Source organism: Neodiprion fabricii, chromosome 4 (assembly GCF_021155785.1).
Source record: "Neodiprion fabricii isolate iyNeoFabr1 chromosome 4, iyNeoFabr1.1, whole genome shotgun sequence".
Classification (NCBI taxonomy): Eukaryota; Metazoa; Arthropoda; class Insecta; order Hymenoptera; family Diprionidae; genus Neodiprion; species Neodiprion fabricii.
Genome location: NC_060242.1, coordinates 33,959,492 through 33,987,073, shown reverse-complemented (window position 1 = coordinate 33,987,073; position 27,582 = coordinate 33,959,492). Strand labels below are relative to the sequence as shown.

The following is a 27,582-nucleotide window of genomic DNA, read 5'->3' as shown; positions in this document are numbered from 1 at the left end:
TTCAAATCTCTTTGGAATTTTTATCCGGCCTACGCAAACGAGAATTTGAATGAACATTGTACATTTTTCAAGCCGGATAAAAAAGCAAGAAAGAAAACTTGAATCACGGTGCTCTCATCGCCTGAACAAAGGCTGTATCAGAATGAATAGCATCAGTTTACCGGAAGGTTTGTCCGTTCGAACATGAAAATGGTTTCAACCTGATAATAACTCTGTAGGAGCGGTTCGATCCGATTTTGAATATTGAACTTTTCACAGAGCGGATCTGAGGGTTTTGAAGAACCATTAAATAACGTCTTTAACTTGGTACACAGAAGAAATAGATCAATATTTGTTATCGTCTGTTCTTGCAGGCTTGCAAGGGATATTCATACCACCAATCACTGTCTCAGTATAAATGTGCAGTTACACAATTGCGACGGTCTGATTGATGCCGGCACGCAGCATGAAAGCCTGATATTCAGTAAACAGATTGACGTCGTAGGTCAGCCGTTCCACAGACATATTCATGAGATAGTCACCCAGCGTAGTAGATGATTGCAATTAATCTACTCATGAATTTGTAACTTGATATTGCGGTACTGTAATTACCTTTTGATTGTTAAAGATCCCAGCGCAAATAAACTATGGCACAGCCTCTTTTTACGAAACGAGAAACCACCGAAAAAGTTTCGTCCTTAATTTGAATTATACCTTGTAAATTCAGTGCCTGAATAATTCACAGATCAGGTTATTCTATCCAAGAGGAAATATTATACGTATATGTATAAATAATGAGTCAACATGTATATTCATGAATTAAAGAAAATAATTGCTACGCAGCTTGTTTAATCAACCGCAGTATACACGAAGGTGGGTACATTCATTTTACACTCAACAACATTCAATCAGTCCACGGTCTGGAAACAAGTCAGCATCTACTCCAACACGCTCGCAAATACGCTTCGTGTTTCAGTGTCAAAATCTGTCAACCTCAACCACTTTTTCGGCCTTACATGATAACAAATCGATAGTAGCAGTAGATCAAATCAACCGAAAATATTGCCCGCCTACAACGGTGGCTGATATGATTCCAGGTAACAGATTTTCGATTAGATTACGTTTCTCTGAATGCCGCGATACGTCAGCACAATAATATCGTATAATTTTTACATGTAAACACAGAATCGAGTCAGCAGTGGGCTACTTACGATCCTTGTAGGGATGTAGTCCTCAACGAGGGCGATATAATTTGTGCAAATGGTTCGATTTTCGGACAGGGCAGATGTGGTCAAGATTCTTAGAAGCAAAAAGACATGTCCGATGCGGATGATACGGAAGCTGTTACTCCAATACCAGAAGCAGTGGAAGCGGTAGCGTTACCCAGCAACGACGTACTACCATCAGGAAATGAATTGCCAATCGAATCACCTCAGCCAGACGAAGGCGCTAAGCCGTCCTCGGAGAAGATCAAACCCCCGTCGAACGCGTCGAGCAAACATGAAGCGGGCAATATTGGCAGGAAAAGTAAGGGGGCTGGAGAAACGGCAGAGGGAGGTAAAGAGGCAAAAAAATCGAGCCAAATGGAAAGAAAAAAATTACCCACCTGTCCACCACCGCAGAGTAGGTGCAGGGCACGCTCGCGAGATATGCGCCAGTGTAAGAAACACTATAGAGAAATGATCGGCCAGCACGAGATTCGCAACGATGAATTGGAACAGCGCGAGACGGATCTGCGCCAGCGATTGGAGATGCTGGAATGTTCTATGCCGGCAGTGATGGTTTGGAATATTTGGCGAATGGCACAAGGGGCGCCGGTTTCCCATCTCCGCGACGTAGTTGCAAAACAGTTTCTGGAACCAGCTGCCGGATTCCCAACTTGCCCAAGCACACCAAGTCAGCACTGGGACTGCAGGGTTCGTGAGGTAGAAGCAGAGCGTAAACAGGCCCATCATCGGGCCGTAGAAGCACGCCAGGTATTGGCGGCAAAAGACGAGGCCCTGAAGACCCAGAAGAAGCAGATCGAGGAGGCCAAGAGGCTGCAAGAAGAACGGAAAACTCAAATCGCCAAGCTTGAGGACGAGGTCAAGCGGCTACGGGACGCGCTGAAGAAGGCGCAAGGTGATGAGAATTCCTGCGAAACGGGAGAATGCGGGGAAATCCAGTGCCGACAAATGTGGCTTCAGGGAAAAAATAGCATTAGCTCGATTCACTCGACAGATTTGGAGTGCCTCGCACGACTGCAGGATCTAGCGGAAGCGGAACTGTGCATGAAGCGACAGATCGCGGATCTCGAGCGCAGAGAATGCGCGTATATGCGAACTCTTCAGCAGGCGGATGAAATGTGGGCTAAGATGGAAACCGACAACGCCAGTGACTTGGCAAGCCTTCAGGATCAACTGGATGCCAAAATAGCCGCAAATCAACAGCTTGCAGATCGCATTGTCGAGCTCGAAGACGAGATTGAAAAACTGCACACCCAACTCACCAAGGCTACGTTTGCTTTGCAAGAATACAAGGGGAAAACCTTCACAGATGTTGGACTCGGTGACGTGGACATATCAACAAAGGAACAGATCGAACAGATGGAAGGTATCACGAGCATCAAGGGAAGCGAGATGGGCACGGCAAAGCTTGCAGAAGAAGTAATAACAGAGCCTGCTACGACAATCAAACCAACTGAAGAAATTGATCAGACGAAATTGAATCTACCAGAGAATTCAGTCATTACAGCAGAAGAGTCGGTACAAGTTAAACCTGAACTCAATGAAGCGGAAACACAATCGATGGCAATGAAACTTGGTCCAGAAAAGGAAACTTCTACAGAAGAACAAAGCCAGGCACCAGTTGAGATGGTTGAGGGGACTGCCAGGGTTGAGGAAACGGCAACGGTTGCTGAAATCGGTTCAAGAGGATCGATGAAGCAGATGGCCGAGCAGCAACACGGAGTCACTGGACTCGGGCAAGGTCTGAAGCTAGAAGCAGTGCTCTCAGACGAAATCATCGCAGCTACCGAGAGCTCACACCGTCTTCTTCCGTCCCCCACGAAAGACAGAGATATAGAAGTGCCAGGCACAGGAAAAGCTGCGGAACATTCTGCTGATCAAAAAGAGGCCATCCAAGTGGCTGCCAAGCCAGCTCCCACGCCAGTCTTTGACCGTGTTTCCGATACTACAACAAAAATTTCCATGGAGCCAACGCGTGAGCCACTTGGTGAGAAAACTGCCGAAACGCCCTCCAAGGCGCTCATTCAAGCTCTCCCTGTAGCAGTCTCCGAAGCTATTCTCGAGCCGACTGTCGATACCGTCACTCGTCCAACTGTTGAAGCAAAAGACTTCGAACCACTAATTACAATTGCCTCTCAGCCAATAAAAACCACCTCTACATCGTCACTCAAACCAGATATCGAGCCTATTCCTACGCCACCCTCTGTACCCACTGTTGAACCCTCCCAAAGACCGACAACCGAGCCAGCTATGGAAGCTGTCCAACCGCCACCTCTCGAATTGACTGATGAAACTGGCCACCAAAGAACTCCCGAAGTAGTTGTCGAAGCACTGGCTGTGGGTCCCGACAAGAGTGTAGCAAAAGCAGTCGAATCACCCACAGATAACTTTGCAGTCCCAATTCAAACTTTGGTGTCGTGGTACAATACTGTCATATATGCTCATAGGCAGATTTCGGTATGTCCAGTGCTTCTTTATTTACTATTCGAATTTTAGTTCTATTCGATTCAGTAATTTAGTAGTCTCATCTATTGATTCTGGAGGGTAACGATATTTTTGGACGATGAAACAATATTTTTACAGATGTGTCCACAATGCTCATCAGCAAGTGGGAAAATCGAAACAATGTTGAACGAAGTGAGAATATTCCTCGGGGTATGTTCGATGAAATACAATTATTGATTTTACGCTGAATAGTGACGGTTAATTCTTATGCAGGATAAAATTCGAAGTCATTAAATATCTGACGCAAGATAAATAAAAAAAAATTTTTCACTGTGGCGTATTCATTCGCTGAAAAAGTATGTGCAAATCATATCGCAATAGGTACATTTGATTTTAACGCCACGATTAATGCCATAGGAGGACGCATCTGATTCAGCGAAAATAGAATGCGCTCAAGGTGGGCCAGTGGAAATGTTCGTCAATGTACCCGTCAAAAAGGGCCCATGTATTTGTAAACCCAAGACTTGCCCTTTGGTTAGTAACATCCTATGTTGAATCTAAATATGCTTTCAACTGTCAAGTTGTCATATTACCGCAATTTGTGATCCGATTATTGAACCACACGAAATTTCAACATAATTGTTCACTATTTACTCGGTCCCAGGGTGAGATATCTACAGCAGCACCACCTCAGGCTAACGTCCAAATTCAGACTGTGGTTGACGGCCAATCGCAAACTTCGATGCCGGTAAGGATCCCCAGCAGAGAATCGAAAAGTTCAAAATCTAGCAAAGGTCCGATGAAAAGCACAGAAGAGCCAAGGCTTACAAGCATTGCAGAGAGTACGGAACTCGATTCAGAAATTCGCCGTGCAAAGTCCATACCGGAAGCCAAAGACGTGTCGACGGTAACGGTGGGTGACACTGCTTCCCAGACAGAAGCTGTTCGAAGGGCTTCTTCAGGTATTAAGAAGGACGAAAAAACGTGCGTTTGTCCGACGGGCGTCTGTCCGAGGAAAACCGCGAAAGCATCTGGAGGGGAATGCATTCCTGGGATTCCTTGCTCTTCCAGTAAAAAACCTCAGAGCAAGGAGTACAAAAGTACAGCTGATGCTATCCTGGCACCTGCCATTAAAATACTTCCAAACAATGAATGTAGATCTAGTTCATCACTGGTCAATAAGACCGCTACAAGTAACGACACGACCTCAGAAAGCGGCTCGTTTGCATGCTGTCTTTGCGGAAAACCAGTGATACCAGTAGCTTTGAAGAAAACTACCTCTATACCAATTCCAACCAATTCGCTCTTCAAAAGCAAAGTGATGCCGGCAGATGAAGGATCAGATACTGAGTTTCTGTGCTGTGCATGCAGAGCTAAAGATGCGTCGAGTGTGCATTCAAAAAATTCAATATACAGTAAGGCATCTGAAAAATTTACGGAGGTCGGACGAGCATTACACAAAGGAAAAAGAGTGGCTGGAGGCATTAAGACATCGTGCAGTCATGAAATTTGCTGCCCTTGTAGCGAAGAAGGGACCCACGCAGTTCGCAAGCCACAGAAAGCTGAATTAAATATCGCTAAACCGAAGGTAAAGCCGGAGACGAAGGATGTGTGCTGTCTGGCTAAAATATCGCGTGATAAGGGTTCCAAAAGTGAAGCACATCGCCGAAAGGATAAAGAGTCGATAAAAACTGAAAATCCAAGTGTCTCAGAGAGCGGGTCATGTCAGATGTCGACTAGCTCCAGCAGTCATAAAGCGCCCAAAACAAACGAAAGTTCCGAATCAAACGTTTGTTGCTCGAGCATCGAACAAGTTGTCGGTATGATGAAAAAGAAAGGAAAGGTGACCAAATGCGCTTGTAACGCTGAAGAAGGCAAGGTTAACAAAGAAGGATGTGTCTGTGGCGAGAGTAACTCATCAAAGTTGCCGAACAAGCCAAATGAATCTACGAAATCGATCAAACGTACCCCATCTTGTGTATGTAAGTAGCCAAATCAACTTGAAAATACTAGACTAGTATTCTCAAGACTTGAAACACTAAGAGACAAGTGAGACAAAATCCCAGCGTCGTGGACTCAAGAGCAGTGGCTTGGATTTTTGAGATGATAAAAGATAGAACCACTTGTCAACAGGAATGAAAAATTATATGCATTAAAAAAAAAAAAAAAACCGAATGATTCCAAAGATTTGATCGAAAAGACCAGTCTAACGATAGTTGTTCAATAAAAGAAAAAACAAATTGCTTATACCATGACTGCTTTCACGTTGAAAATCAGTTACGTTGCTAAAAGTTGTAAGTGGATGTTTATGTACAAGTAACAGTTTCGTAAAGCCATTCAAGAGTCTTTATTTCTGATAAAAAATTACCGACGGCTGCTTGAAACCACTCGATGCAATGTTCACACATTTCGTATGTAGATACCTATGTGTATATAAAATGAACGCTCTGTACCGCGTAAGCGTGACCGACCATGTATACTCTGTAGTGCGTGCGTACCTTGCGGTACGCTTACGCTTAGCAATAACAACAAATATGCCACGACAAGAGTAAATAAATAGTGTATGTTGAATCCAATCGGATTTTATTTACTTCCGACTCACCGAACGTTGGCCAGAGTGTGTCTCCTGGAGCGAAGATTATGATACCCGCGTAGCTCCCCGATGCTGCCTTGTTCAGCCTGCATCCTGGCCTGCGCCGTTGCGGCTGCTGTGGCAATCACGGGGTGCTGGTGTCCAGGAGGGGCGCCCGACGTTGTGACGCTCCTGCGAGCACGCCACCCCGATCTGCTGCCGCCACCGCCGCTGCTGGGTGTCGGTGACTTCTTCTGGTACGGCCTGGTGAGAGATTGTTGTAAGAGTAAGAACAGATTGTAAGGAATTTAGTACGAGAGAATTTTTTTCTCAAATCAGTATTACAATAAAAATTAACGGGTACAGTTCCATAAAAGGAATTACAGAGACACCGGAGAGGATTTTCGACATTTTTTGAGGCCTTTGAGAATCGTTGTTATTTTTATTGAAATCTTTTATTTTTTTTTTCTTTACTTTTTATCTCGGAGATCAACCATGTAACTGGGCAGCACGCGAGGGAACTAGACATTTTTATTTCGTGGCGAGTAAGCTACAGCGGGCAAAAGTGACTGCGGTGAAGAGATGTCAAGGGGTGAAAAAGTTTGGAACTAAGCCAGCAGCTCCGGCTAGTTCGCTGGCTAGCTTACCCTGGATGTAAACTAAAAGAACATTCTGACCAATACTTAGACCAGTTTCAAGAGATGGAAAGTATCAAGGAGTCATAGATCCGGTCATCGCGAGAACGCTTCGGCGGCAATAGTTTTAACTGCGCTAAACAAATTGGATACTTATTATCATTTTTGACCAATCTGTTTTAACTGCCATGAATCTATTTTTTTCTTACTTTATTACATCGTGAGAAAATTTTTATATTTTCGCCTTAATTCATATTTATCCGAGCCAGTGCCCCGAAAAATCAGATAATTTTCTGTGCAGCTAAACGTTGTAAAAAATATTAAGTTTTCGCCCTCCGTTCGTCTCCTCGTTTGATCAAGAAAGACATAACGAGCTGAAATTCAAAAGTCAATTTTCCGTAGCAAACGAAGCGTGACTCAGGTTATGGAGCATGAACTCCGCTTATAACGGTAGACGAAAGTTTCAAAGTAATCTCAGCGAATTCTTCGGGTTTGACGGGATTGAATCCTCATATTTTTAAATACAGTAATCACCTGATATATTTTCTTATTTAAATGTGACGTAATCTGAAATTGCAAAGAATCCTAACCCAACCAAACCAAATCGGGGTGAAACAGATTTCAGATCTAATCACGTTGAAACCATTGTCAACAAGAAACGACTTGGCATGCCGAATGCGCTTCGCGTTGGAAATTCTGTAACGTTTTAACACTTCCGTTCGCAGTGTGTCTCGGACGTGACTTTGAGTTGTGCCACTGAGTTGGGAGTTATGCACAATAAACCAGCATGGCTAACAGACGAGACGTATAATACATCTTGCACCCTTGACTATGCACTTCTCCACGGTTGATACGTATGCAAGATTCACATTGGAGCTGCTTCTAACTTCGGAATGATACGGAGCATCGGTATGTACAAAATAATATTAGTGGAGCGACGCTAGCGCATGGCTTACCAAAAGAAAAAACTTGATACGGTAATGTAAAACTGGTTTTCGACAATATCAGATGACTTAAGGTTAGTTTTAGCCGTACGCGAAATAAATTGTAAATATTGAGAACCATGTGGACCATCAACAGGTTGCAGGTAGCAAGAAACACAAGTACTACTCAGGGGTTGAAACAACGGTGCGATGTGAGTAGCAATAACGAAGCCTATGCTAGGTTGGATTTGCTACGAAGAAGAACCCTCCATGCTGGTGGGTGCCAGAAAAATATGCCGTATTCTCAAAAATACAGGCATCTTTCTTTGGTGCTGATTAAACGAAACCTCTGCAGCAACGTCAGTAACGCTTATCGTCAGACGGGCTTCGTTGCAGGCTCACTCCCGCTCTATTTTAAGTAACTCATCGGCAAAGCTGAACTTGCAGATATCACAAAGCTACGAACTAACCGCAAGGCAATTGCCTTGACTCTTGAACAGCCACTCCAAAGCTCCTTATAATCGTATTCATTCGGTTGCAGGCTGCTCAGCCGGAAACGACGGAGGTTAACGACTCGTCTTTAACGCGACTAAATCACTAACAACTGGAAATTTTCTGGCCTGTGGAAAGCCTCAGTCTTAATTATATTTGCGTACGTGTGGTAAGGCTATTATCAAAACCGAGCGAGCCTTATACGCTCTACCCACCTTAAATTACGGCCTATTGCCTACCGTAAGGAACGTGCCTACAGGTCAAAGGAGGCCGCGGGTTCATAATTACCACTCAAATTATAAAGTGGTGTTTTGTACAAGCGTTCCACCGTTAATTATTGAACCGAGATTCCGAGAGGGAAGCACAATTTCTCGTCGTGGAAATAATTCGGTTTAATATGACTAACTTTGAGAAAACGGGTTGAAAAAACTAAGACACAGAATTCTCAAGTGCAGATTTTCTCATTCTTACAAGGGCTTGATTTATCTGCGCTTACTGAGATTGTAGGTCCAAGACCACCCTATATAGCGAAGTAATAAGTTCCCTGAAAGAGAATAACAGCGCTGAAAAGGAAATTCTTCCTATTGAATTTGGCCGCAGCACATGCGTTCACTCTGAAGCTTCAGGCAGCCCATAAATTCGTTTTTCTCATCATAAACCGAGCTTTGATCCGATCAAATGTCCCACAAAACAGTGGGGGTTGTCATAATACTTTGATTGTACCGGACTTGCCAAAAACGTCAGAAGCGTCATTTCCTGCATGAAAATATATGGTTATATTTTTAAATAAAACGTTTGACTTGCCTCGTATTTTCAGAGGCATACAGGCAGTCTCTGGTTATTAATTGGGGACATGGACTAGGCGTGGAACCATCTACTGGAAATACCTCTCTCTGATATATGCGTTGACAAGTAATATATTTATTTATTTGCCTCGGCCCGTTCCTACTCAATGTTATAAATCTATTTGGACCGATCTGATTGCCGTTTCCTCTCTCTCAGATCTTGGCCAGAACCACCGAATGGGCACCAAGCCAAAACGAAGCGTCGAATTAAGTTATCTCTGCCACCAATGAAAACGTGACCAAACCATTTCGTCTCAGCGTTCAAGTTTGTAGCAAAGCGGGAAGACCGGATGTTGTTATAAATACTGGGTACATGTTCCATGACAAATCGTGATAGGGAAGTTGTTTCATGTAATTGAAGAATTTAATGAGACAGATACTGCGTCAACCTTTGGTGGGGGATATTTCACGGAGCGAGTAGAGATTGAGATTATTCATGAAGTGTTTACAAAACTGTTTCTTGTTAGAAAAATACCCACCCCGTGAAGGCGGGTTTCTTTCTGTCCGTAAGGTGTGTGGTGGAAGAAGTCGTTTGCTACGTTACTAAACGATGATATTTCCGTGACTTGTGTTACAATGGAATATAAATTTTTTCAGCACCACCCTCCTCGGAGCAGAAATAGCATATTGATGACACGGTGGGGTGACCGCGTACTGCGCAATTCTGCAGGAAGTCTCGATTTAGGACTCATTTATATTTTACCCGAGCTACGAAGCTGCTATTTCTTGTGGGTTTTTACTGTATAAATTTTAAAGGGTACCATTGCTTGATCGCGTAAAAAATAATGAAGACTTTACAGTCTCACATTACGATCCTGCTGCCTCTGAGACGTACATCGTGTCTGATAAATAGTAGCTGCAGCCATAAACAGTGCAGTATTTCACCTGTATGATCTGGCATGCTACTACAGGTACCTACGTCGTTTCATTTCAACTTTTATTAGTTGATCACGCAACCTGAAGAGAATTATTTATATCCACTGCTAAAGAAACATTGCATACACAAACACTCTAATACTTTTAACCGAAAATAATAACATTTTACGCATTGTCAACGAATCTTTCAAATTTTTCGTATGTTTACTTTTTTTCCCGCGAAAAATGTTGCCATCATGTAACGTACGTAGTTTACTATTAGTTAAATAAGTATCAGCAAGATCGCGGATGGCAAATATAATTTCGGCTTTTCATCGTATTACATGTTACTAAATTTATCTGCGATGACATATGCAAGAAATTCGAACACGTAAACCAACCCGACTATTCTCAGGGACGAGGTCGAAGTTCAGCTGGCTAGAACTGAACTCAGGCTAGATCGAAATTAATTCCAACTTGGTCCGGAAATCGAGACGTAAGCGGAACTAATCCCCATTGCAAACGGAAGTTTGATAATACGTCAGCCTCCTCAGATTTCCGCTGGAGACATTCTTGGCTCCAACTTTCAGAAATTGCAAATGCGACGGAGCTATGAAATTCCACAGGGTATATAAGTAATTCCTGACCTTAGAACCCAAATCTGAACCAACAATAAACATCTCTGGTTTTTTTGACGCCTGAAACGTGTTGATCGTATTTTTCTTTCTGCTCATTCGACGTCGATTCGAGACCTAGAAGTATTTTTCACCTACCCGAGTCAATTTTCGGTATACGCATAATTCACATGCACGATGAATATTGCTTATCACCGCACCTTAGTGAAATTTTCAGAGGTGAGCTGAAATCTGTAAATCTAATAGCAGCCCGTTCAAGTTCAAGGATACCCATTAGAAGTCCTTCGATTTCGGCCCAGAATTCCTCATCTCCGCAGCTTATACGTAGTTTCTGGCTTAGGCCAACTGTACTTCGGAAATCGGGGCTAAAACAAGCAGTGCCAATCTCAGGGTTAAGCCCTGCTCCCGGTATTTCTCTACATATTGCGTCTTGCCTGTATTTCCAGCCAATCCGCCGCCGCTACGTAGGGCGCCGAATATATACCGTAGACTGTAACTGCCTGGTACATAGCCTGCTATACATACATACGTAATCGAACTGGTGACATATTGGCCCCAATGATGGAGGCAAAAGCATTAGAGAATCTGTATACACAGATAGACGAAGCAAAGCCTAGCTCCTGCTGCGAGGGATAGTGACGGCGTCGAGCACCGACCATTCTAACAAATCGATAAGCGCCCCTCAATTATTCAAGCAACGTCCCTGCCACCAAAAAGATAGCTCCTCTAGCCTACTCCGCGTGAACCTTTGACGCGTATACTGCATCAGATTATCGAGAAACATTTCAGGCATTCCATAACATCCTGAGTGATTTCGATCATGCATTTGGGATTGGGTATCAGTCTACACGACATACATATCCAGCTATGTCTGACTGCTCTCAATGGAAACCGGCAACCGCCGGACGATTTCATTACCGATTAACTACGACTTTATCCTAAGTTTTATTACACCGTGTTATTTGGGCTTATCTGCAAATTTGTTTTTGTTTGTTCACTTCACGCAGTATGGCATTGAAGCAAAATTCCAATCCCGTGCACGTGACAACATTATCGCACCCCGGCGACGAGGGTGAATTGGCATTTTTGAGTTGGGCCCAAATTTGGATTTGCCAAGTTCGAATCAACAAGCTCTAAAAGCGACATTTTTGTAGTTAAAAATTAGGCTGTCACAGAGCAGAGAAAACAGACACTTTACGTAAGCATGCAAGGCTTTTACTCATAGTTATTTGCTTCTACTGAAAAGTGGCAGTTTTTTAGTCTTGTTACCCTTGTCGCCGGAGTGCGATATGATCAAGTTAGTCATTTTCATTGTACGACATGTACCAGAGCTACAGCTTTTCGAGTATTCGTATTATCTGAAGCAACCGGATCCAATGCTTCAAATTCGGATATCCGGACTATCTGAATAGTTCCGAGTACTCGAGTGCTCGGGTATCCGCACTATCCCAACTATTCGAATAAATAGTGCACTTGATTTACACGGATAGTTAAACTATTCGAATAATACGAATAGTTCGGTTTTCCGCGCGGGGAACAGCTAACCCACAATCGTATAAAACTTTGTTGCAAAAAATATACTATTGTTTCTCGAATTTCCTAAACTTGTGGTGTGAACGTAATTTACTTACAAATTATGTACGAATTGTTTTGGATATACCAATATCCGGATACCTACTCAAACTATCCGGATTCGAAGTTTCATAACTGACGGATCCGAGTAATTCAGATGTTTGAATATCCGGATAGCTCGTATCCATGTGTAAGCACGAAGGTGAGAGTCCCACAAATTGTCAACACAAATTGGTTTTAGCCATCGAGAAATTTAAAATTTGTGCCGTCAATTTATTATTTTTTCAAAATAAAGGGTTCAATAATTGCGTCTAAACGTGTCAATAACTAGTACACTGTCCCTACTATGTACGTCTTCAGTCTCGCGGTTCTAGAGTGGGCAGAAGTTCAGACGGTTGGCTGATTCTTAGACGCGGACACATGTCAGGTTCTTATTAAGTATACAATCATTGACCTAATTCATTTCAGGAATAGTATCCATTAAGTCTGAAACGACGGTCAGGATCCTTTCAGCTATTTCTCTCAGATTTAAGTAGATTTGCAGTAAAACGTCTCATACTACGGAAATTATCTTTGAGTTTACGCTCAATACAACAATTGTCTGACTGATCAGTGCATAAGCAACAGCTGAGATCAAATTCGTAGCACTTGTTGCAGTTTAGTATCGATTGAAAGCTATGTGATACAAAGACGGACCGAAGTAATAAGAATAGTCAGTGAATAGTTAAATAAAAAAAAAAAGAAAGTAATTTTTGTCGATTCAATTGTTATAAACGAGCTCAAATGACTGTCGAATGAAATTACCTTGAATAAGTCCATAAATCACTTTCTTAGAAGGAGAAACACAGACGTTGCTCACCGAAAAGAAAACCATTTTCAGCAAAAGCGGTCGAAATGACCGCCCGCGTCGTTCTTGAGGGATCGCAAACGCCAATAGTCCCTTCTGTTATGGCTCAAGCTACAGACCATTTCTTGGGCTGTAAAACGATTTTCGACCAATCCGCGAGCTCGGAGTGATACGCTTACATGTCGATGGTCTAGATCAGAACGTTTGTGGTTGGTAATGGACTACGTCGTAACGCTATAAAGTTACAGCCCTGCACTAAGGTAACTTCATTAATTTATTGAATGCAACTCTAAGTTACACCTAACAAATGTCAGGATTGTGCGAGTTACCGCAGTAATTTAAGTATAGCACCTGAAAAATTTAAAGATTAAAGGAAGGAAATACTCGCATTATTTCCGTTGGTATCTGTCTCAGAATTTCTATTGGTCAATGACAAGTGCTCGAGACGCGGGGAAAAAAATAGAGCGTGCAAAAATTGGACGCCAAACTTTGTCGCAAATGAGTTTGCATCTCTCGAAAACAGTTGCCAGGAACGCCTGTGTCCTGGGGCAAATAATACCCAACATTTCTGTAAGTAAGATCCGTTTCGCTTACAAATTTCCGGGGTAAATTTCTCAACGCAAGTTGAGAAGGTAGAAGTTTGGTAAGTTTCTGAGAGTCCGCCGCGGAGCAGAGCGGATTGTTGTTAGTCAGGATTACGAGCGAAACGGAGTTTATCGGCAATACAACGAAGAACGTAAAAACAGTATTAGAACGCCTGTATTTTGAGCTCCGATGAAGAATTCGATTACTCACATCGCATCTGCTCAGAATAAAACAACTGTCAGATGAAAAAACCTTTCATATCATGTACATCATGATAGAGTCTTACATCCGTTGATGACAGCTTACTGAATTTGCTCGGTCAATCATCGCCCTAAGTAGATTAAACAAAAGCTTAATAAAACCGGAGCTCACCTAATGGAATTTAAATACATCACCTGACGATTGGCTAATAATGTAATCGGAGTCTGCCTGATTCCGTGTACATTTGTTCTTGATCTTCACCATCGCCCGACTGGTCAAGCTCGTAATCTTATAATTCGGAAACAAATTTCCGGGCACCCCAAAGCCGTATTATCTTATTAAATTTCGTTCAATATTTGCTGTTATAGGTAAGCCCTTGGGCTGTTATTCTTACGCACAAAATTATAAACAGCAGAGCTTGAACACTGTCGCGTATGAGCGCGATACGTATTCGGTGGGTGTACGTAGGTACCCGTAATTGCGTGAATACGACTTGCGGCGGGCTTATAATATCCGGCGAGCCGATTGGCCGGTGGGATTGCAACGGGTGGGTTTAGGGGTCTGTCAAAGGTGTTCGACGCGGCGCGTTACCTGGCACAAAACATGAACTTCACAACCAGCCGTCCAAGGTCTGTTGTCATGAGTTTGAAGGCTGAAGCAAAAGTATAGCTGAGGTTTTCAGGATCAGGTTTGTAAAAAAGGGATAGGTAACCATCTACTCTTTGGGTAAAATTCGGAGCGAGAATAAACTTTTTTATTTTTTTTGTCAAGAAGTAAATACATAGCGTGGGTTGAACCTTTGCTTTTGCAGCTTGAGCTTCTCTCGAGGTGGAAAAAAAGTGGAGCAAAAAAAATACCTACACGCCAAGATAAACGCGGCACGAATGTTTGCAGTACAAGTTTGAGATCAAGTTTAAATTGAACTCGTAGGCTCGGTATTTCACCTTCTCATTCCCCCGATCAGTCCGGGTCAACAAGAACTCGCGAGTAAGTTGAGGTTAAAAATCATGATAAATCAGCCCACCGTCCCTCTCGCCTTTTGCAACGAACTTGTGACGTATTGTGACGAAGGTAGGTATACCATGCGCGCGTAACTTTGTTCGTGTTTTCATCCAGCAAACACACATATCACATCACCCTCGTGTCAAGGATAATGGAAATATATCCCCAGTAAACGCTGTATGTAGGTACTCGCGTTATTGGAACTCTTCAACTTGCTACGAAGACAATTCCGCTCGAAAATACTGCCGAGTTGACTCGCGAGTAAGGATTATTCAGACCAATGGTAGAATTACCATTTTACTTTGTTCAGCCTGCAGGAGCCGTATCGGGGTCATATAGGATTCTATCATGGCGGTAAACGTTCGTATTACTGCGCGTGACGAAAAATTTTGTGCAATCAAACAATTAACGCTTTAATACCAGCGAAGGTTGATCATCGCGATCACGTCAAGTTAGTTCTGCTATTGCAAAGTACCAACACTGTAACGACACGAGAATTAATGAAGCATCACATGTCCGTGACAATACATAACGAGCGGGGCTGTAAGCCCTGCAAGCTTTGGGACTCATGCTTGACGAATTTCAATAGAAGCGGTGCGAAAAGGATCACAAGTCCGACTCAGGATCGAGAAGTGGATGTGAAACAGTCATTCTTACACATCCGCAAAGCATTTGGCAAAGGATCACCGGAATCGTCGGAAGGATATTAATCAGCAAATGTTTCTCATTTGTCACCAGAGTCACGACTCTCGATAAAAGGCAAGAACAACGACGATACGATCGATATTCAGGAGGGAACATACCTTTCCCCGATGGTGCGACCCTCCTCATCGTCCTCCTCCTCGATGTCGTGAAGGCGAGGGCTGAGACGGTGCTGCGTTCCGCCGTCTCTAGCCCCGTCCCCCTTCCGGCTTCCCTCGGGCTCGTCCTCTAGGTCGTCGAGGTCATCCTCTTCGAGATCACCAAGAGGGGCGCGCTCCTCGGCGTCGACTTCGGGAATGATCTGGGGCTGCTTCCTCTGAAAGGATCCCTTCTTCGCCTCGCAGGGGCCGCTTGTCTGGTCGCTGACCGCCTCTTTACCAGCACCTGCCCCGCCGGCCGCACCCGTGCCGCCGCCGGCACACGGCAGGCAGCTGGACCACGCGCCCCCCACGGCGACACCCTGGCACTACGTGGCCTCGAAAGACAGGGAAACGCGGCCACTCGATTCGCGGATTATCGCAACACTGCGGTTTTACCCTGTTGCGTGTCGTCGCGTCGCCCCGACGAGAATCGGCGTTGATTTTCGTGTGGATTATAGGGACATTCACGGGACGCTATTTCGATATTCAAAATTTATTCCTCAAACTTTTGTCGAACGTCTCGTTTTAATCCTACTCGTTCGTCTACTGACCAATTCAACTGACGTTGAATTCTCACCCTCGGTGCTCTCTTGGGTCTATAGAACTCCGGGTGTTCCTGAGGTTGAAGAAATATTTTCACCCGAGCTGATGACAATTTTCGACGAGCTCAATCACGAATGCCAAGTATGAGTTCGTTGCCGCACTCTCAATTTGTCAATTCCACCAAGAGTTCTCTATTCGGGCGTGGGTGACAAGGCTTGCTGATTTAAATTCACGAGTGGTTGACAAATGCAATCTAGACTGTATTCGACATTCGGTGTAACATTCAATCGTTGATATAACTCGCAGTCCATATTGTGAGTACCAGAAAATTTCTATCGCAGACGCACTCCATTCGCATTTGAATATTAATTTTATTTCAACTGGTTCTCTTTTTTACTATTATCCCGAAGTATGGCATATGTTTCAATGGAACTTCTGTATTTTATTACTTCATTCGTGGCAATATTATAGTCGTGATATTATTTTGTACAACGATTAGTGATGATATTAAATTTTTTTTTTATTTTTCAACCATAGGGTTATTCATTAACGTCCTTTAGACTTAGTAAGTACAAATAAATTGGCACAACAACAACCTTTGCTTAAACATTGTCCGACAAGTTTGTTTTTTTTTTTTTGACGTTCACCTGTACAATAATTCAGACACAACGACGAACAAGCATATAATAACAACCAACAGAGTCAGAAGCCACTGGTAACTATCCTTTCATGTATTAAAGTTTAAATTTAAGGAACACAGAAATGATTGTCGAAGGTAGAAAAGCACGTGTCTTCAGGCGAAAATCCTTCGGGTAAATCTGATGACGGTGGTCTTTGGCTGCTTCACACCCAAAGAGAAAAGGCAGTTTGCATTTTCGACGCAGTCAACCGTGATAGCTGGGACAAGAATACACATATACTGCATCAACTCTCTCAGAAGTGAGAGACTGCACAATAAATACGAAATGCCAAATAATGAATCTATTCGTCTAAATGATGGCCGGCCGCGCTGTTATTGCCGTTCTATGCGTTTAATAACACACTGCGAAAGTAGTACAAGTCGTGTGACTCAGCCAGAGTTACGTATTTACGTGTCATTGAACAAACAGAGTTTCCAACTAGGTGGATGTAGCTTCCGCAAACAAGAAACGGTCTCTGAATAAGCGGGCGTATTTATATCAGAAACTGTGCACCATTACACGAAGTGAAATTGAAACATTTCGATGAAACGAATGTACAAAACGTACTAGTCAGAGTCTGTTTGTTGAGTGCAATTCTATTTCCGAGCCCGAGCGTCAAATACATCGTATCACCAGAGTTCACAGTGAAAGCGATTGCATTCTACCGTCTCCTATTCACACACCTTTGGCTGCTCTTCGATACTGACGTTCCGGTGACATCAGTTTTTAGCACACGGAGTCACAATTTAGAGCATCGATTCATCCCAGTAATCGAATTCTAACATTTTTTCCCACTCTCCAAATAGAGATCATGGAATGCTCGAACAAGTGTACCGTGCAAGCAATATTTCAGTGCTAGCACTGGACAACTGATGAAGGCAGCAGCTGAGAATCGAAATATCGCTAACTTACAATTGAATTGACTAAAGTATGCGATCGACGATTACTGCCCGATAATTACAGAACAATAGCAATGAAATCATTCCATACGGCGTGCTCGATCACGGAATGGATCGTCTTTCCAAAATAAATCTTCATCCAATTACGTGCCTGTACCGTGGAGATGAGAAAAACGCGCATTCGAGTTATATTGTCAACGTTTCTTTGGGAAAGGTTACAGTAAAAAAATTCGCGAGGACGGGCAGGGATAACAAACGTCACCCATTGAAATGGATTATCTTCGGTGAATTCGATTCGACATGGGGTCAGTCGCCTTTGGAACCATCGACGGATTATTTTTGAGTGATTACTCACTCTATTACGAAATACAAGTCACGGACTTGACGTTATATTTACAACGGATGAATCATTTGCCATGGAAACTATTTTAGTATATCTGTAAAAAGTGAATGTAAGAATCTTCAAACGACATAATCACTCTCCGAGTAGAAATTGCCAACTTTCTGCGTTATCGCAATTAATTGAATCACGCCTCGCGTTGCATCTGGCACGGTGCAATTTGTCGGCAAAAATTGTCATTTTTTAAATCTCATTCACATTATTATCCACTTCTCGTTTTTTCTACCCCTCTGTAACCGCCCATCGCGAATATTCTGTATATAAAAGCGTGCCGCGTAGTATTTTTTCATTATTCCGTCTAATCTCAGCTAACCATCTTGAGGGAGAAAAATTCTGTAATTAATACTTGAAATTAATGATAATAATCGCAATATATTCGAGGGGTAAAACCACATTCGTTTTACCGTTTGCACCACGAAGGTTGTGCTATGTTTTGAAAAAGCAACGTCGGTAAATGTAATAAACTCGCGTGTCCGAAGTTTTTCAGGAAATTATCGATACTGCGACTGAATTGGTGCCGGTTTGGAATATATTTTTTCTAAAAAATTTCCGTAGCAATAAATTTTTATCGATGTGAATGGATTGTCGATGGCTCCACCGTTATTTCTAGCCAATAATTCGTTCACGTTGAAATAGAACGCAAAGAGGATCAACTGATCAGGGATCACCTGCCCTGGATATCTACCCACGTTTCTGTCTCGTCTTCAACATTTTGCACAAAATCCTTTGCCGTACCAGAAGATTTCGCATCGTCTGGGAAATTAAGATGAACAACCGTACGCTGTGGCGAATCGCGTCTGAATTATATACCTATGAATTTTCCCAACTTCGCGGTGAAAAGATTCTACGAATGCGATATAGAAGTTGAGCGTTCCTAATACTTATCCAAGGTAATGGAGTTGGAAAAGTTCGTTCGGATGCACTCTGGTAAGAAAAGTGCATAGCGAAGCTTGAAGCAGTATTATACTGCTATTCGGAAATTTGCACGCCCTTAAAAATTATTTGAACATGATTCGACGCGGGCTATGAAATCCTGTGAAATTCAGGAAGTTTAAAAACATTTGAGAAGCTCAAACATGAACTCGAAATCATTCAAAAAAAAGTGTTTCAGAAGCGACCGAATTGGTATGTATCATTCAAAAGAATCGTTACTTGTGTCACAAGGATCGACGTAAATTTCTTGAACTTGCTAAGCCATGCCAGAAAAGAAGCAGACGGAAAGTTTAAAGGAAAGCTTCGTGTTTGCAACAAGTTGTGGAACCTGATGTACTACTACCTACTCGATACTTTTTTTTTTCTTCATTGGTATTTATTTGGCGGCTATTGTACCGTCACAAATCCAGATCAGTCCGAAGGATCTTTCGGTTGAAAGCTCCTCAGATATTTCGTCAATTTTTAACGTAAACTTAAGTCTTCTTCCGTTTCCTGCTTCGAGCAAATATCGAATAGGGCCGTACATATATTTGCAACTCGATTTAAGCAAGAGATTATTCGTCTACAGAGGTAAGAAATGAGAGGTAAGTATCAATAGTGGCGACTGTTGTAGACAGATACGAAAAGTCTAACCCCGTGAAAATTCACACGCATAGCTATAACTCTGCAGCCTGTGATTTCTAGCAAACCTGCAGACTTGAAAACCGTTATGACTAATAATGACGAACGAAGCTTTGAGTTTATTTCGAAAATAAGCAACTTGAAGCCAAGCAAAATGCTCCAGCTCGTAGGTCGTGCTTTAACTTTTATGCGACTAAAGTTAAGCGTTCCTACATGTGCTGACGGTGCGAGTTTTATTATTTCACTGAACAGCTTTCGCGGTCAGAAACCTGGTTATTTACAGCGATAGCATTGTTTGCTTCATCAAGTCGCTTCTCATTAGTTAACGGCTCGCCGAACGTGCGCTTCATTAACGGTAATAATGGTGAAAAAATTGACCTCCTTATTTCAACGCTCGATAAGTTTCTTAAAATACTCTTCGAATTGCATGTAATGTCCCGATTACTACCAAAAGTCAAAGTGAAGGTAGATGTACCTAGGTTGCAGGTAATATCTTTAGCCGTTAAGTCGACCCAGCCGAAAATCGTATCGATAAATCTGAAAGTCGACGGATAATAGAGTGAAGCCAGGACCGAGTTTGAGGCGATCGATTTATTGAGATTGATTATACGAATTCTTTCTCATTCATCTTACCTACTATACGTACATGATTATTGATGATGCTAATTCTGTTAATTATGCTATCGATCATCAGTCACGACGAGATGATCAAGGGCGGAATTGACACTCGCGAGTGTTCAATGATGCACGACAGTAAGTGTTAGCGTGAAACGTAAATAATCGTATGGAATTTACTGTATAATAATTCCTTTGTGTTCTTTATGTGCTCCATAGGCGATCCGTGTAGCTTAACAACGTATCGTTTGTCAAATGAAATAATCTGGACTATCAAAGCGTAAACAACCCTTCACATAAAAATGAAAATTGTACAGCTATAGTCATACCAAAAAAAGGGTTTAAAAAAATCTCCCTTTGTCACCTCGCTTCATGTACTATCAGCTGGGAAAATTTTTATCAAACAGGGACGGCCGCAGCCGTAAATGAATTGGAGACATTGAATCCACGTTGATTACTGCTACAGACACGAATATCAAACACATTTTTCTAATCCATTCGTCAAATTTTGAACGATTATACAACTGTGGCAGCTCTGATGAAAAATATCAGCCAAACGAGAACCACATCGAGATACTCTTCAGGCTAACGGAAAAGTGGAATCGTATAGGATTGAATCCTGTTTATCGATTTGCCAACGAAGTAAACCACTTGTCACGTCGTTTACCGTAAACTTGATTTTACATTAATCTAAGACGAGTTAGCCGCTCGAAAAAGTAATCAAAAACCATTTACCGGCACATCGATGATGGTCATGATCATAAAGCTTGTCGCTTACACTATTTGTCAGTTCAATTAATCAGGGATTTGTGTGTCGAACCGAACGAGGATCAGCCATCACAAGCGTCAGTAAATTAATTATACTGCCATTAGTATTTCCTATTGCCAACTTGATGTGTTACATGTGTTGCTAGCTAATCTCGAAGTATATTACATTCATATGTATTGCATCAGATGCCAATTTCCATGATAAACTAATCATCGTTACCAATAAATGAAAACTCATCATGCGCTAGAATCTTATCAAGGATACTCGAGCTTGCACTATAATTTATAATTCCAATAAGTACTACCGCGTGTCTGAAATATAATGATCAATTTAATTTTGCCGGATGGAATTTTCGCTTCCTCGTTCTTCCACGGAACTGACAGACGTTCAACGAATTGATATTCCTCAGATGAACACTCCCGGTGTTCACTCTAGTAAAACCGAGAGGAACCGCAAATTCCAGTTTCAACAATTCCCTGCTGATGTTAATTAACAAAGCTTTAAGAAATCTTGATCACGTCGTTTGATCAGCTGTTCCAGTATTCTAATGTATGTACAAACCGCTAAAAACAGATATGCACAATATTAGTTGCAAGAAGAAAGAATGATTTGTATTTTTTGGCAAGACTTAAAAGATGAATTTCTGTAATCCTATCAATTATTAAGCACCAGGTTTAAGATATAGGAAAAAAAAATTAAAAGAGATCGTTCACAATTGCCCCTAATCTTAAGTCAAGTCGGACCTTCTATGAATTAAACAATTGTACGCTTAGATAGTGAATATTATTCTGTTCTTACGATTCTATTCTCTCTTTGATTGAGGAATAATTTGTCAATATCTCTAAATTTGAACTTCCTGTATACATGTCAACCCTTGTTAATCAATCGTCGCGTGAACCGTCGGAGAGAAAAAAAAACAGCAACTCAAAACACCAAAGCAGACCACATTTTATTTGGTACGTTGAGCAATTCCGGCATGTGCTTGGAACCTTGTTATCAAAGCAGGGATACAGGTGTCCCAGCGGCACCAAATTTATAAACTCCCAGGTGGCACGTCAAATCCTGCAGACTTACTCGTGTTCGGTGAAAATTGGCTCAACGCATCTATCATAAAAATGAGACAAACCAATTTAAATCGGTGCTGAGCCCATCCGCTCTTAAAGCAAGTTCGTCTGAAAGGACATGACGATGGCCACCGTAATCAAAGGCATCGCATTATTTGTAGTAAAGATATTTTTTACCGAAATAAAAATATGTATTGTTTCGAAGCATTTATCACACTTTTATCGGTTTAATCTCAATAGGAAAGAAAAACACAACTGAAATCTGCTCATCGTTAATCGATCCTTGATTTGATACTTAGTTTTCTACAGTTCAATTTATCGTGAGTAGATAACACGTATTAAACAAGTATGCGTGTGTAATATACACACTAGCTATGCATCGCCAACAAACGATATTCCCAATATTCTTGTCCATAATACCAAAAAATAAATTTTTATGTCAACAGTTAAATTTAGTTGAGTCAAAACTGCCGATGCCTGCACACCAAAGTAACGATGATGCGATACCTATCTCTGTATCTGCCATCGTTCCCGCTATCGGCTCACATTACTCCCCGAAAGTCACGCAGTCCCCCGCCACTCGAATAAATATATCTATTTACGTGCGTATATTATGTATCTACATGCGTATCAATTTATCTACCTATCTATCGGCACAAACGCTGAAACGTCGCTGCCGATCGATATAATACATACAGGCACAGTAATAGGTCTCGGTGACATCCGAAAATGAAGCACTTTGGCTTTATACTTGGATTTCTGAAGCGAATTCCAATCGGAAAATTTCGAATGAATAATCGCACGAACATACGCATGATCTGGTGATATTCGATAGCGAGATTGAAATTCAACTTAACGGCATTCGAACGGCCATGTATTGGAGCGGATTGCTTGGATTCAGAGAATTTAAAACTCACAGAATCTGGGAACAACGAATCCGAACGAGTCGGTACCGACGTCGAGTCGAAGACTTTCAAACGGAAGTGATAGAATTATATAACGACCGCGTATCTTACTGCGAATCGATTTAATCTACTTGGATTGCATTTCTGCCAGTCGGTCCTTTCGCAATAAGCCTAGTTACTTACGCAACTGACACCGAGATGGTCGTCTCAGTTGTCTGTGTAACGTGGATTTGCAATTGCGTCATATCGGATACGCCATGTTCTAAGGATCATGGGATCCAGAACCGCGTCTTTACAACTCTTCCATCTTCCATATCTTTTCGCTGCTGGCTGTGTTCATCCGTTTCTTCGTCCCTCCACCTCTGTCGTTCTCGTTTAACTCCAATGTAAAGCCCAAAGGCCTGTCCCAACCTATCGCACGGTCCGAATTCTTCTTATTTCCGACCGACCCCATTTTTCGCCCACCGCATTTTCACTCGATTTTAATTGGTCTCGTTTCACGTTCGTCTTTTCTTTTTTTTTTTGCGATAAGGACACTTCCCGCACCTCCGCGATTCTACCATGCTATAGCTACGCACACCGTCAATATATGAGCCGCGATATTCCGAGCTGAAACAATTTCTGAGATTGCTGCACATTTCACCTGAGGCAATGATGCGGCTAGTTGGTTAATAAGCCGTCTTTCCGAAAACACTGCAGGAGGCGTACCTATCTCATATTCTAGCAAAGCTGCGGACGATCGAGCCTGCCAGCGTCAGTCGTTACATTTTCACCACGCTCGTTTCTGTTATGGGCAAAAATTACGGTCATCCGGGTGAAAAGCAATCACGTAAAGCTGCTTCAAATTGGCCACATAAATCCAATCAGGACAAGGTCACTCCTGACAATTGTACCCGATACGAGCCCGTGTGCGGACGATAATAAAAGCGAAAATCGGAGTTATCAACAACTTTCGGAATGATTTAAACTCCGAGAAACGTGAGAGCAGATTGCGTTGGACGACAAGCTACTGCGTCTTAAACAGAAATTCCAGACCTCGATCGAAACTCTGTGTTGTTAGACTCGTTTCGCATATTTTGTTCGCAACGTCGTCGCCATACAAGAAGTATACACATATATACGTACAATTTGGAGGACCGCGCTGATTCGGCTGTATACAACTCGGAATTTAATTTGGACAACGCCGTGTTTTTGCAAAGTTACTCGCTAATCTCATAAAGCCGGTTCTTCTCACCGCATGTGTTTCAAGACCAACTCTGGCTGAGTTAACAGGTCGGGTTAAATGCTTAGAGAACCGGGATACGGCTCACTTCGCTAAGCAGGGTACTACTTTTTTCAAAGAGGCGGATATTCTGCTTCCATTTCGGACGTTGCGAGATATTCAAACTATGAGCTCTGATCACCGAACGAAGTCTGCGAGTCTTCGGAGAGTCACTTTTATTACAGGGAAGTAAAATTGCGTCTTTTTTCCAGACGCTTCGAGGCTACTCCTGGACTGAATGAGAATTTAAGAAGCTTTCAAAACGTCCGAAAAACAAAATTTGACTTGTGTACGTTATTCGTAAGGAAGCTGAACATTCCGTCGCACGCTCATCCCGAGGTTAAGGCTCGTTTCTTTGGACAGCACCCGGAAGAGGTATTAGTATTTTTCAGTCAAAAAAAAAAAAAAGAAACGAAGAGAAAGAGAAAATTTTCGCCGTTTGCGTGTGGGAACCAGAGAACAGAACGTAGTTCCCACACGCCCACGAAACTTATTCACATATCCTCAACTGGCAAAACGTACATACATAATACATACATCCTTTAGCCGTAATACGCGGAACCACAAACACGTCAACGAGAAGGTCATATTATGGACAGCTTTTAGGGCGATCCGATCGACGGACAACACGGAGATAATTTATCGGAAGCAAGAGTTGTTGCACACGCATGCGACGCGTGTATAACAACGGTCTAGTTTACAGAGGACCACTTTCAACAGAACTGCATTGTTGGAAGATTGTCTTTATTACACATATACGGAATAGCGAACTCTAGACGAGAAGCTTTTCGATTTCCCTCTGCTTCGCCGTCGGTGGCGAAAAGCAAACGGAAAAGCTTTGCGGTCATCACACGTGTCTCGTAATCTCGTTCGTAACCGTCCGCACTCGAGATACGTCGCAGCTCACGCACACATCGGACCGAATAACGATAAACACGGAACGCGAGGCGCCGTTAAGAGGCGGCACGACGCGGGTGCAAGCACAAACCGTGACTACTACGACACGGCGAGAGGCAGGCACGAGTTGCCGTCCATTGCCTGCGCAGCGGTTCGACCGCAGCTCCGGGAGCAAACGCGGATGGACCCCTCGCTCAGCAGCGAGTTACATCCTCCCGAGTACGCGCAGGGGAAATTCGACTCGGTATCATCCTCGTCCACCTTCCTCGAAGGCGCCTCTTCAATCACCGCGTCTCGGCATTCGAAACCTTTCACCGAGTCCCGCAGCGTCCCCCTCGCAGGGATAAATATCGCGAACCCCCGGTTGGGTTGCCCCGCAAACGCGTCGTCGTATTGGCGTTGACGACGGCCGAGGCCCGACTGAGGCTGGGGGAGGATGTCGGCGCCGTTGCTCACTGACGTAGCACCCGGAAAAGCACGAGCTTTTTCTGGGGGCGCCTCGCCTCCGCCGCACGGCTATGCCCATGGGGAACTGGGTCACCCGCGGTTACATCCGCAAGGGTTAATAAATTGGCCAAAATTGATATTTCACCCTGCAACCGTATCGCCAAAGCCCCATCCCCACACCCACCCCCGACGCTCGCCTTTCCTCTTTCACCCTCGGACCCCGTGTCGTCTCCCGTTACTCAACCCTTTTGTCCGTCGCGGCGGACAACTTACATATATAGGACGTTCGTAATGAATTCTATTCGTTCCGATCACTGGGATCAATTGGTCCTACGCCTTTTTCTGGTTGAGCGTTTCTTCGGTTTTCCCGTCGTTGGTTCACGCGAGTTTCAATGTTGATAACGGTGGTTGAGAGAAAAAAATTCTACCAAGCTTCTTGATCTTGACGATACGAGGAACGAAAAAATTGTTAGTGTTTTTTATATCCATATTGTCGGACATTCGGGTGTAACGTGATATCGCAATATTGCGATTGCCTCGACTGTGCATGTAACAATGTTATCGTTATACCTGAATTGTTATTATTGGAATTCATAATTTCACTACTCGTATACAATTGCAATACAGGTGTAGAAAGAATGGCGTTTATCCTACTGAAGTACGTAGGTATAGGAATATGCTTCTTTATAATTACACGCAATTGCGTGACTACAGCCGTGTAAGCTGCTTACCATCAGATTGAGACCAACGAACGTGCATCGCAGTTGAAATATATGTGTATAACTATGTCATCCGTACTTGCTAAATCCTCCGCGTGGATTTTATAATAAGTGTTGTCGCACTTGGTGAAGTTAATTCGCACAATGTTCGAAGCGTAAAGACGGCGTGGTTTCTGACGAGAAATTCGATAGGCTGTGAGTAATTAAAGTTGGATGCGCAGATTGTCTTTGGATGAGTTTCGATTTTGTAAATCCCGTAGCACTTCGAAAGGTTAGGGACGTACGAACGGGCCACAAGTTACGTTTAAGCTCGAATGTAAATTCCCCAAATGATGATATATTCATGTAGTGGATGCGGCCATTAAATGTTATACGCTGGTGTAGCACGCTGAAAATCAATACCACTGAAGGAGTATAGGCCTTTCACCAAAAGTTTGACGAAAGGAGTGAAAATTAATTCTCGACTTCTCACCCCAGTGTTCAGAAATTCATCATTACATCTTCAGGATTAAAGGTGACGAGAAAGGCCAAATGAAATCCAAGGTAAAACAATGAATGCTGACGAAACTTTCGAGCATGAATCACGGCGGAAATAAGCCGATTCAAATCCATAGCGCGAAGGGTGACGAAAAATAACAAACCCACCTGAGAGGAGCGAAGAATATGAAGGTAACCTGTGTCGCCGATCGCATGTCAGGCAGTAGAAAAAACAGTCGCGTCGAAAGATGCAGATTATCAATATCTCAGATGAGAGGATTGACTTTTTCAGCACATTATCATAAAATATTCAAACATCGACGGTTATGATAATAAACAGGTTGATATAACTTCGAAAGTATCTCAGAATTCCCCAGTTGTCGAAACGACGTCGTTGAAGACGCAATTCGGAAAACGATATAGGAATAACGTGATAATAAATCAGCTGATCGCAAACGCGGGTTATCGGTAAGGATTTTATGAAATAAAAAAGGAAATTGAGGTAAAAACGATTTGAATAAAAAAAAATCTGAGCTCGTGATCCGAAGAATGGAGACGACGACACAAAAGAGGAATATTCAAATCTGCTTGAGGCGAATGGTAGGAGGCTACGAAAATTTTCACAGTGAAATGCGTAGCGTTCACCCCAAGTCTAAAGCGACAGAGGCTTCAGTGCAGCGAACTCGTGCGCGACGA

At 42.8% G+C, this 27,582-nt stretch overlaps 1 protein-coding gene across 2 annotated transcripts in view; it reads right to left on the bottom strand.

Annotated features, from left to right (window-relative positions):
* Positions 1-25,649, bottom strand: part of LOC124181131 (cAMP-specific 3',5'-cyclic phosphodiesterase) — a 276,361-nt gene extending 250,712 nt beyond the window's left edge. The window contains exons 1-3 of one of the 2 annotated variants that reach the window (XM_046567391.1): positions 24,873-25,649; positions 15,618-17,096; positions 6,253-6,486 (exon numbers count right to left, since the gene is read on the bottom strand). In XM_046567391.1, the coding sequence (XP_046423347.1) occupies positions 6,253-6,335 (83 nt within the window). In that variant the 5' untranslated portion in view covers positions 6,336-6,486; positions 15,618-17,096; positions 24,873-25,649. The remainder of the gene's footprint in view (positions 1-6,252; positions 6,487-15,617; positions 17,097-24,872) is intronic. The other variant, XM_046567390.1, reaches the window with a different exon arrangement.
* Positions 25,650-27,582: the final 1,933 nt, after the last annotated feature.